Below are 12,465 nucleotides of genomic sequence, written 5' to 3'. Positions count from 1 at the left end.
AACACTGCACACACCCGAGTTTAGAATATCCACCTGGAAGATAGGGAATTAAATTTTGATGTTTATTTGTAAACTGTTTTGGGTTGGATTATATAAGTGTCTATAATGTGAAAAATCAAATACTAAACACAAAAATGAAATCTCCACTTCTCTCTCATATATATATACACCAGATGTTGCTGAAATGATTTATTACACAATTTTTACTTATAAAATATTTTTTGTGTATTTACGTGTTCTTTTTTAATCAGATTGTGACATAGCTTTACAGAAGTGTCTAGTGTTTGTGTTAACATTTCTGCAAAGTTTCATTACAGTCTGGTTAATGCACACAAATTATTTAAGGGAATTGCTGTTGCCAAAACCAAATAATATCATACAGAGCTCTGGGTTATAAAACCAGAGTTTGGGGACCAGTCTGGAATTCAGACAATCTGATTGGCTAATTCTGAGCACAGTCTTGGAATTGTCCAATGATAAGTCTGCTGTCTTTGACTGGTTTACAAACACTGTTTTATAACCTTTGAACCAGGACAATTATGTGTGAAAGTATCTGAAACATTGAACAAGTCAGAGAGAAATATTAAATATCTTAAACAAAATTCTTAAACTCAAGTTCCATATGTACAAAGAAGCATCCATTTACAATATTGGTCATTTTGACATATAGTCTGTGTATTTTGTTAATGATGGTAGGGTGAAAAATTGTAAATGGCATTTTTGATGATATAACATGAACCTAGAGTCAGTTTGCAATCCACTTTTCTGTCAGTTTTTATAGGTTGATGTTAAATTACATAATACTGTCTGAAGTGGATTTGTTGTATTCTCTTTTTGTGTATTTTAGATATTTGTTAAAACTTGCCTTTATAAAATACCAGTTTTAAAAAGAAAAACATGCTATAGCTTTGTTATCATGATCTAAAGAGTAAACCATTGTCACTCCTGTAATTAGTATATTTGCCAATAGATACAGGTAGGAGTTATTTCATAAAATTGGATCTTCCCAAACTGCAGAATTTCTGGTTGATAGTTACATGTAAAGTTGTATTTTCCAAAGGAAAAAAATATTAATAGTATGCAAGGAATGATGTTTTAAAGTATTTGATTTTTGTCTTTGCCTTGTCCAACTATTGTTCAAATTTTGTGTTCCATTTTGTAAATGGAGAATGTGTTTGTTTTGTTGACTAGGGCTATTAAGGATTATTTTAAGTAAATGTTTGATACATTTATTCCTTGACAAGTGTTTTATTGGTTTCTACTTGAAATTTGTGATAATACCATATAAATTGCACACCATTTTAAACAGCTACAGAACTATAAGGTTAGTGATAAGAACTTTTTGAATAATTGAAGTACCTTTGTAACTGTCAGGTATTTTTGGCTACAAAATGTTTAGGATGACAAGGGAAGGCACATAATGGATTTGTTTATAATGTGACATCCACATATTATGTTTTGAACATAAAAAAGGTTAATTTCTTTTGAAATCCTATTTTCGGTAATAGTTTTCCCACGTATTTGTCATAGGTTTGAATATTGGTTAACATAGTAAGAAGAATGTCTAAATCAAAATTTTTTTTATTATCTCCCTTTATGACTTGACCGTACAACTTCATGTGCAATATTGAAAGTACTGTTACTCTTACCATGCAGTTAGGCATATATTGAGGGCTGAGCGCGAAACTGTTGTATCTTGTTCTTTATTTATATACAGTTACAATAGTTTCGCGCTCAGCCCACGAATTATTATACTGTTTGGACAGCTGCTTCTGTTTTCATCATAAAATTAAGACTTCTGGAACTTGAACAGGAAAGAAACATGATAAAGAAGAAGAAAATGAGGTACTGAGTAAACACCCTGCTGCTAATACCTTAAATCTGTAGAATGGTGTATAGTTCATGTTTGGTACTTCTAAACATTCGGAAGAAATTTTTGATAAATCCAGTCCTGGAATGAGTGAATCAAACTGTAGAATGTTTCTGATGTATGCAATTGCCATAGTTATGTATATAAACTTTTTGTTTTTCCAGAATAATTGTACAGTCTGCTGTTATATCTTTGAAAAACACAAAAAATCGGAGAATAAAATTCTATTATTGATACATGAAAATGTTATGTTGTTTTGTCACTATTTGTTGACAGGGTCAGCGTAATTAACCCGACCTAATGATGAACTGTTTGTAGCTTATATGAGCACAGATTGTTCAAAGGTGAGCTATTCTGATCGCATTTTGTCCACTGTGCATCTTATAGTTGACACACACACACACAAATGTTGTTGAAATACTGGTTACAAATTTGGCCCAATTTTAATGAAGCCTGGTCAGTGTGTTAACTGCAGTAAAACTTTGCTTGGAGTTTGATTCTGTGTCAATTGTAGCCAAGAACTAGGTCTTGAAAAGTGTTGTTGTTACTCAAGCAACCACATTTTCACCTGATCTGCATGATTTTCTGGGCCAGAAGTTTTGTCTTTATAAACTTTAGGTCTAAGTTCACAACTAAGTAATCTGGGGGACACAAAATGGACAGAGAAGTAAATTAGCACACAAACTTTATTCATACTGTGTAGGTCATAAAGCCTGTCTGGATGCTTGTCTGATAAACTTTAGGAGGAGTTTGAAACCTGTTCATTAAGTGTCAAAAATTTGGTCATTTGGTAAGGTCATAGAAATTGTTTGTTAAAAAACTATTTTTGTCTTTGTAAAATCTGGGTCAAGCACTAGGTCCAATGTGGTGGTCTGGTGGTTAAGGTGTTTGTTCAACCATAGGGTCGTGGGATCGAATGAATACACCTTATATTACACTTGTACTGATTTCAGGGGCCTCCGTGGCAGTGTGGTTAGGGTCACTGACTGCAAATTTTTTGCCCCTCACCGCTGTTGATTCTAGCCTCACCTTTTGATGTTGAATAACTTTTATGACCATTAAAAGTTTGACTTTAAACTTGGCATATAGGTATATTGTGATAAGACGATGTGCAAAACACTTGAACCGGCTCTGTTGGTCAAAGTTCAAAGTCACAAATAAAACTAAAATGTCAAAACCATCCATCATATTTTGTGTCGGGGAGCATAACCATATAACCATGCAAGGTATTGAATTCAAACTTGGCATGTAGGTAGATGGCGATAAGACGATGTGCAGAGCACTTGAACCTGGTCTGTAGGTCAAAGGTCAAGATCACAAATTGAGCTTAAACGTCCAATCTGTCCATCATATTTCGTGTCTGGAGCATAACAGTTACTTGTTAACCATTAAAGGTATTGATTTCAAACTTGGGTGATGAGGCGATGTGCAGAGTGCATGAACCAGGGGTGGTAGGTCAAAGGTCAAGGTAAATTCTGCCCAGATCATAACTTAAAAAGTATTGAAGGTGATGAGACGATGTGCAGACTGTTTTGGGAGGTAAGCTGCAATTCATTTGGTGTAAAGTTGACAGTCGTATTACTGCAACTTACTAATATTTGAACTAACATCAGTAATACCGCTACTTTCGCTGTGGCTTCTGACAGTAACAGCGGTCTACTGTCGTAAGTGATATGGACTAGTTTGAGTTATAAATACATCACGTATGAACTAGTTTTCTATTACTACATAAATTAGTCCTAATAGGTACAAGACATAGAGAATCCGTAAGTAAATCGCATTGACAATCATTTTATCCTCTAATTATTAAAGGAATAAGCTTGAGTTATAGTTTGGCTTGTATTGAGAGTTGTTATATTTTCTAGTTCTTTTGGATCATGAAGTTCATTCAATTTTATTGTAATAGAATTCCGCTTGAGCCGATGCACGAGGGTGTGAGCGTATTTTTTGCATTACATCGCGTGAACAGTATCCAACCTAGCTATTAAATTGTTTGGTAGTGTTCTATGCTTCCGAAGGATCTTCTTATAGATTTTATTAATTATATCACAACAACAGTCTTTTAAGTGCCGTACTTGGATTCAGTGTTTTATTTCCTTGTTCTTTGGGATGATGAAGTTCATTCAGTTTTACTTTAATAGAATTTCACCACTTAAGCCGGTACTAGGGTAGTGAGGGTACCTCTCATGAATTGACTCTTAGACAGTATGCTATTAATTTGGTCGGTTGCGTTCTATGTTTTTACGTATCAGTTTATTTTCGAGTTTTTTTTCTACTTGGTTTCTAGTTAAAGGCTTCAGTCAGCCTGTAACAACTGTATTTGCAAAGATAAAACTATACCCAGCTCATCATAATGTTTATTGAGAAAGTAATCAAGATCTAACATGAAATCATTTTCAGCACCAAAATGATTACTTTCGCCGAAGAACGTCCTAAATGCGCAAATAACAGGTCAAAACTTTGGAGGAAAACATATATATTTTATCAGGGCCGGCCACATATTCCTTTCTGATTAATTTCAATCTTATTGAAGAGTTAGGTCCATGTTTCAGAGAAGAAAGTTCGAACATCACCAAATCATAGATAGAAAGAATTGTTTTACATGAAAATTAAACAGCATATAAAACATTTATATTATTCTACAAAACCATTGTCAATTACTCATGTATGTATTGAATTTTGGAAAGGGACCACACTTCTGGACAGTTCAACGCCTTTAAAAACACTATTTTTAAAAAGCTGTTACATGTCTTCGTTTTGATGCATTTGCAACAATGTACGAGTGCTTAAACTTTACATAACTAGGTTAAACATCGTTTTTGACAATTGTTTACTTTTATTTCTTTACAAATGACATTCTTTTTTAAAGGGGGACAATTCTTTTAGAATATTTTAAGTATCCAATTCTACGGGACAGAACGGTAAAGATGTATTGGACAGTTGGGTTGTTTATAAAGATGTTGTTTGTTTACTAAAACTTTCTGTGGTTTTGTGATATACAGCATGCGCGGATCAAGCAAATTTTATCAGAGGGGGTCCCCTTCCCCTCTTACTATGACAAAACATGTCTTTATGCACTAAAAAATAGATGTGTATTTTTGCGCGGATGATAGCCGTTTAAAAGAACAGGGTTGTTAGTATTTGTTTGTTGAGCAGGCTGTGAAGGAAAGGTAGCAGCCCCTACCCCCTCCCCCCTTGAAATTTTTGAAAATCAGCGCTTCATTTCCTGCATTCCGGGGCATTTTAGGAGCATTAAGAACACCTTTTCCACTGCAATTTTATATACAATATATCACTTATTTTCACATTTTCTTGAGCTCACCTGTTAAATTTGGGGAAAACAATAAAATTAAGTTTTCTTAAAGGTAGAATTCTTTGTTGTTTTTTTAGATAATTAACATAAATGTGAATTACGTCAGAGTCGTATGTAGCAGCAGCCTCATACATTTTGAATGCGGTCCTAGTGTTGCCTTTTCGAAAATTCTTTCCTTTTTTTAGGATTTTCGTTTTTTAAGGATTTTCCAGAGGGGGTCCGGACCCCCGGTCCCCTACCTCTGGATCCGCGCATGTACAGTTCGATTACTAGGTCATACGTGTTTACACCTTTTCAACCCAAAATTTACTTGCGAAATGACCTTTCTACTTTTTGATTATGGTTTGTTTTAGCTTGAGCTCACGTTTTTCTTATACAAGACACACTAAGATATGGAACCCTGAGTTAAGGTTACAAAACGCAGACTTTAATGTTTACAAACATGATGTTTACGAAAGCGAACTGTACTGCTAAACTTGCACAAACTCTCATGGATGATCGAGCAGGCTTACTAATAAACTTTGATAATGTGGCAGTTGAGTCCAATAAGTCCAGGGGTGTTCAAAGATAATCTGTCATAAAATCATATTGGGGCTGTATTGCAAAGTAATTATTAGTTACCTGTATAGGAAAATAAACAATGTCAGTTGTATTGAGGTCAACTGCCACATTATCAAAGTTTATTAATACCTGTATCCATTGTGTACACTGACGGAAAGTAGTGACGTCACCCTCTATGTATAGAATGTACCTGTATAATGGTGTGTGTCAATTTGGGTACTAGTATAGAAATATTTAATCTTATTACGACCAATTCTATGACCTGTTTAAAAGAATCGAAAAAGGTTATTTCAACATCGGTAAGCGTTTAATCTGATTTTGTATTTAATTAAACGATGTATTTAAACGATACGTAAAGGAATAAATGAAAATATACACAATCACTGATATGTGTTATAGAAGTGATAAGATATCAAACGTGTTGAATAATGAATATACATGTATACGACAACAGTTACTGTCAAATATGTTGATGTTATTTTCATTAACATAATCATGTCATCTTCAGAGATGTTAAAGAAAAATAGCGTCAGTTCAGTTTAAAATAAATTCTTAAAAGAAACAATGAAATCTGTGTTTTGGCATCATGAAAGATAATGCAGTTATATATTTCCTTAATAATTACCATTTATGGGCACCGTGTGTTACTAAATATACTGATCATATGTCAATGAATAAATAGCATGCACATCGATCTTGTAACACATTTTAAACCTGGAAATAGAACTCCGAGGTGATGCGAAACGAAAGTAGAAATCCCGTTGGGTTTCCAGGATACATATCTTAACGATTTTCAATACATTATCCATCGGTTTCAGTCCTGTTATAATATTTAAGTAGTAGTAGTTTTCTTGTGGATTTAACAGTGTGGTACGTTTTAATTTCATACCTATTCAAAGCCAAAGGTACTTTGTTTTTTTAATTAACTACTATAGTAGTTATGTATTTTATTGGATGAATATATGGCGATAAACTAAAACGAATAAAATTACATTATCTAGAGGTGCACAATGTGAGGTTAGCTTACACAAAACAATTGCTGTCATGATTATGTTAAATGACTGTTTATACCTATCATTCGCATGTTCCGATATTTTCTATGCCCCCGGGCATATAGTGATTGGACTGTTCGTCCGTTTGTCTGTCCGTCCGCACGAGCTTTTACCATTTCGCCTACAGCCCACATTAATGACCCGATTTATTTCATACTCAAACTCGACAATACTTGTGGCCAGACCGGCAAATTGACCTACATATAAATGACTTTGACCCTCATTTGACCTTCTCCTTTAAACTAAAAACCTTAAAAAACCAACATCTTTGGTCATACATCAGGAGGCATGATTTTGCGTTTTAAAAACGCAGCTGCTTGTTTTTAACAATGTTGTGCCTTAGTTCAGCACGCAGTCATGAATGACCCAATTTAGTTCATACTCACACTCAACAATCCTTGTGACAAAGCCTACAATCTGACCTATATATAGATGACATTGAATCTCATATGACCTTAACCTTCAAACTTAAAATTTTATTAAACAACATCTTTGGTCCTACAGCCCACATAAATACTCAACAAACCTTGTGGCAAGACATACAAACTGACCTATATATAGATGACTCTGACCTTTATATGATCTTCACCTTTAAACTTAAAACCTTAAAAAACCAACATCTTTGGTCATACGTACATCAGGAAGCATGATTTTCTGTTTGAAAATGCAGCTGCTTGTTTAATTAAAAATTTGCTCTTAGTTTTGTAAGTTTTGTTTTCCATTTTAATCATGATTAATTAACAATTATGCTGTTGTTATTTAGCAGCCGGCCAGGAAATTTTGACTGATTATTACTTTCAATTTCAGAGGGGAGTGGCAAAATGGCAACATTTATTGGGACGCTTCTAGACGTTTCTGCTTCTATGAGAAGTAATATTGGAGCTGGCATAAATGAAAAAAACGTGGAAGCTGGATTCATTCGATCTTTAGAGTTATTGATGATCTGGTTAAACATGATGTTTCACACCATAACCATATTTTTGCAATGGGAGTTTGGGCGAGCCAAGGTGAAGGTATATTTGACATTATAAGCACAATTCAACATTTCCAGAATGAAGGTAGCGCTGACAAGGGCCCTGCTTCAGATCAAACAATTGAAGATATTTTTAGAACACTTGAAGAAAATGGTGCAGGAAACAGTATGAGAAGGGCAATGAGAGATGACATCCGTCGTGCGTTATCAGAATTCGAAGCAAACATATTACTGAGACAATTACGGACAAACCAAACATTCACTAGGAAGATTGTTGATGAGGTTATTCCTTCTGTAATGAATACAAGATCAGGCTGGTTAAGACCGACTCCTGATGACATTCAAGTCTTCATTGCCATGACGATGACATCTTTGAATGAATCGTTGTTAATAGGAATGGGGGACCATTCTATATTCAATGTTGTTAATGTCGCCAACACCATTCATGAACATGTTGACAATCGAGACCTTTCAACCGATAGAATTCACCAGCTACTTAAAGTCGTGGAACCTTTCGTTTTCGGGAGAACTCCATTGTATTCCGCTCTTCGAGAGGCATCAGGGTTGTTTTTAAGGTCGGTACGAACATATCCAGACCACCATAAATTATTGTTTGTTTTGTCAGATGGTGAACCAACTGACGAAGGAGATATGGGCAGAGTTCAAGCCGAGTTAAAAGATGCAAAAGTTACAGTGGTTGGGTGCTACATTTCAAGATCATCAAGCGTCGAACCACGAAGACTGTACAGTATCGCTGGTCGGGACTGGGAGGATGGCGCCAAGTTCCTCTTTACCTTAAGCTCACATATTTCGACAGAATTGATAACAAGGGCAATTTTCATCAAACATGGATGGCAAATCGATATTGCTAATAACGAGACCAAGTTGTTTCTACAAGTAAATCATCCAGATAACCTCAAAGATGCTTGTGACCTAGCAAGGAATGCGGTATGTTGCCAAGATACCCTGACAGATTTACTAGCGTCTGTTTCGCTTGACGTTTACATTAGTCAAAAGAACACTAGCATTAAAGCACATGAACAAGTTGGCGGCACCTGCTACGCAAACGCATCGGCTGCAGTTCTTCATTTAGCCATGCACAGAATTCTCGGACGAGATGGCGGGTATCCAGTTTTCGAAAACTTACGAGATGATATGATAACTCGCCACGGAAGCGAGGGCGCCAATACATTCCGAGTCCTGAAAGAAGTATGTCCACTTTACCGTTTGCATTTTAGACAGGTCGACATCAATGGGGCAATGAAAGCCGTAGCAGCAAAGCGCCCAGTTGTAGCGAAATTTCGGCTTACCGACGATGAATGGGATGTATTCGGAAGCTTTTTTCGGAATAATCCAACCGGCATTTTGACGAAACGGGATCTAGACATTAGCAAGCGAAGCTCGGCATCGAGGACAGGTGGGCATGCAGTTGTTTTGACGAGTTTTAACAGCAAATGTTTACGGTTCATGAACTCCTGGGGAGACAGGTGGGCGGATATGGGATTCTTTCGAATCGAGAGTGTAGACGTTCTTGGCTTAGAATTCATTGACGTGTTTTGGACACTGAATGATCTAACCCAGAGAGAAAAAGACTACTACCGCATCCATGGATCTGAAGTTGCTGATAAGCTGATGAAGTCTCTGAAAGCATTGCAAGTTGCGACATTCACATGTCCTTTGTGCTCTGTGGCTTCCAGCGTCACAGAGTTTAATGGAACTTTATCGCATGCCTTGTGTCCAAACTGCGATCAAGAATTCTCATGCAATGATAGAGAAGGCAACATTCTGGCACTGAGTATGTACCTGACATCACTTAGCAGATAGAATTTTCTTAAAGCGATTGTTTCAACAAATGAATCATTAACATTGAAAAGACACATGCATCACAATAACAACACTTACAAAACTATCTAGTTAATTGTTAAAAAGCACAGTTTATTTTGTATGCTGGCATATACTTAGCTTTAATTTTATACTTCTTTGTATGATAATTGATGTAAGACATATTGACGAAAGTTTGTTGAAATTCGCTCCAAATGTAGAATGTTATGTCTCTCTCTCTTACACTTACATAATGTATGATTATGGATTTTTTGAATATTAAGCGTTCAGTATGATATGTCGAAGTAAATTAAAATAAAATTATACTATAATATTTTGTGGCTACTAGTTCCTATGCAATACATTAGAGGAAAAGCAAATTTACCAGTACTCTGCTCTCTTGAAGAGATCCCATGAAACGTAACATATAAGAAGCCTGTAAATCAGTTTCCAATGGTTATTAATGTTGTGTTCTGTTTTGTGGGCACTGAATTAGATTAGATACTTAGAACTATACGTATAATACATTTTCTAGTTGATCAATACAACGTGCATAGATCTAGTTTATGAATTTTCGAAATGTGTTTCTCTCAAGAGGACGATCTCGACTCAAAACTTGGCGTTAAGTATTGTCCATGTGTAAGTCACAGGATCAATATCAACTTAGTTATAGCGTCATAACAATAGAGCATGGATGTGGTATGAACTTCTTGATAGTTTATAACCTGGGATATTTATATTTATGTTAAAATGAATACTAATATTTATATTGTAAGGAATATCAACATATGTGCTTAATCAAATGCCAGTATTTATGGTGTTTGGACGCTTATAGTATGCGAAACAGTTCAGGCCCTGATCGAGAATAATTTGATTTGGGGGGCGGGGCACCAGTTTAGAACGAACGTTTCATCGGCGAGGTACATAGCGCCGAGTGGGGAAAAGTACGGAAGGGGACATACCCTCGTGTTAGTGGTGTCAGGGGGACACTCCCTGGAAATTTATGAAATATAGGTATGAAATGGCGGCCTTTGGTGCATTTTTGAGTTAAATTTTAAGGTATGGGAGGGGGTAATCCCGTCCTGTTTTTGGGGTCAGGGGATCTCCCCCTGGACATTTTTGAAATATAGGTATGAAATGGTGGCCTCTATTGCATTTGTTTGGGACTAAATTATGAGAAAATATTACTCCTTTACCAAAAATAGTTGGGTGCAACTTTCATGAGTATATGTCACTTCTCAGCCAACTGGGGAGGGGGCGGAAGTGATCGGGCCGCCTGTGTCTGGCCCTGGATCCTGGCATGAGACAGTATTTTTAGGGAAATAAAAAAAAAACGTTCTCTGAAAAGAATATTTTTGTATAATGTTACTTAAATTCAAATTGTTTTAAACCTGCAATCTCGTCAAAAATGCAAAAATAACGATGGTAAAATCAGCCTTGATACCGCTATACTTTGTTATTGAAAGAGGGAGCTAAATCTGCTGCCGAAAGTGAAGATGGCCAGCTAGATTTTAGCAAACAAGGGACTGCAGAAAGATATTTAGAGTAAGTAAATATATCTTAAGGATGAATTACAAAAGAAACAAGAGGGCCGTAATGGCCCTAAATCACACACCTCAATTTCAGAACTTAAACAGTTTAGAGATCATGAATTTTGGAAGAGGACCATAATATGCTCCAGGTGTCAAAAGTTTCAGAGGCAGTAGAAGTTAATTGACAGATGAGACATTTCAAACACTACATGGTTCTTCGGTCTTCAAAATTGGGTGAAAAACACAGACAATTGGAGTACAGCGTACTTTTGAAGGTCTCTTTAAAGTGTTACTATTTTTACTTCTAGCAAGTGCCCCATTTGCATAACATTAGGAGAGGACCTTATAATGATGCTATAGACTAAGTTTGATGAAGATGCATGCAGCGGTTTATGAGGAGAAGTTGTTTAAATGTATTTCTATAGCTTTCAATGCACCAGTTTGAGAGCGGAACTTATAGTGATGCCGTAGACGAAAATTGATGAAGATTCATCAAGCAGTTCATGAAATGAAGTGATTTGAAAGCATTCCTATTTTTAGCTCTGGTGGCGCCTAAAAGGGACTAAGCTCCCCCTATTTGAACAAATGTGGGAAAAGATCTCTTCATAATTCTACAAATCAAGTTTGACTGATGTTTGTCTAAGTAATGAAGCTGTAATCTGCTCTGTATCTAACATAACTAGAACAACCTGACCTTTAAGGCCATGTTGGGAGCCTTTTGGTAGGGCTACTATCTTCCTGAAAGGTATAATTTTACATGTAAGTTGCAAGTCCTTGTAATTCAGAAGGTGGAATATAAACTTCTAAGTTGTTGTCTTCTGCATGTGGCGGCATTTTCTGACGTTTAAAATGGTCATTACAAGTTATGCAAATCCAGTCCTGATTTGCCGAATTGCTTTCCCAAACAATTTCAATAATTCTTGACTCTTTTTCATTTGTTCTTGTTTGAAGGCTGTCACTGAGGTCTTGCACAGAAATCGACTGACCTCTTGAGACTAAGACCTGCATCTTTTGATTGCTGTTTTCAGCGTCACTCATTTGTCTGGGTATACAATAATCTCATTCATAAACTTAAAATATACAGGGCAAGTATAAGTTTAAAAAAAACTAGAAAGTGGCTCGCTTAGCTCTTGTTATGAGAGGACAGGGATGGAGCCCTAAATGATATGCTATTGAAAAAGGGTCTATGAACGTTTATAGTACTACCTCAATATTAGAGAAATTTTGTCATCACTCATTATTACCACCAAAGAAGCAATCAGAATCATTCTACCTAAAAATGAATATAAACATGTATCCGGTCCCCAAAATATTACTAGTGTAAAAATATCCTAATGGCATTC

General features: G+C 35.9%; 1 protein-coding gene across 3 annotated transcripts; it reads left to right on the top strand.

Moving 5' to 3' along the window:
* Positions 1-5,923: 5,923 nt before the first annotated feature.
* On the top strand, positions 5,924-9,924 carry LOC128556182 (uncharacterized). 3 transcript variants are annotated; one of them, XM_053540326.1, is made up of 2 exons: positions 5,924-6,043; positions 7,604-9,924. In XM_053540326.1, exon 2 carries the CDS (start codon positions 7,782-7,784, stop codon positions 9,591-9,593), a length of 1,812 nt encoding a protein of 603 aa, XP_053396301.1. In that variant the 5' UTR covers positions 5,924-6,043; positions 7,604-7,781; the 3' UTR covers positions 9,594-9,924. The 3 variants fall into 3 exon arrangements, with proteins under 3 accessions (XP_053396301.1, XP_053396302.1, XP_053396303.1); XM_053540327.1 differs by lacking the exon at positions 5,924-6,043 and adding an exon at positions 6,490-6,614; XM_053540328.1 differs by lacking the exon at positions 5,924-6,043 and adding an exon at positions 6,551-6,649.
* Positions 9,925-12,465: the final 2,541 nt, after the last annotated feature.

This window comes from Mercenaria mercenaria, chromosome 4 (assembly GCF_021730395.1).
Source record: "Mercenaria mercenaria strain notata chromosome 4, MADL_Memer_1, whole genome shotgun sequence".
NCBI lineage: Eukaryota > Metazoa > Mollusca > Bivalvia > Venerida > Veneridae > Mercenaria > Mercenaria mercenaria.
The sequence above is the reverse complement of the archived record's forward strand: the minus strand, read 5'-3'. Positions and strand labels throughout refer to the sequence as shown.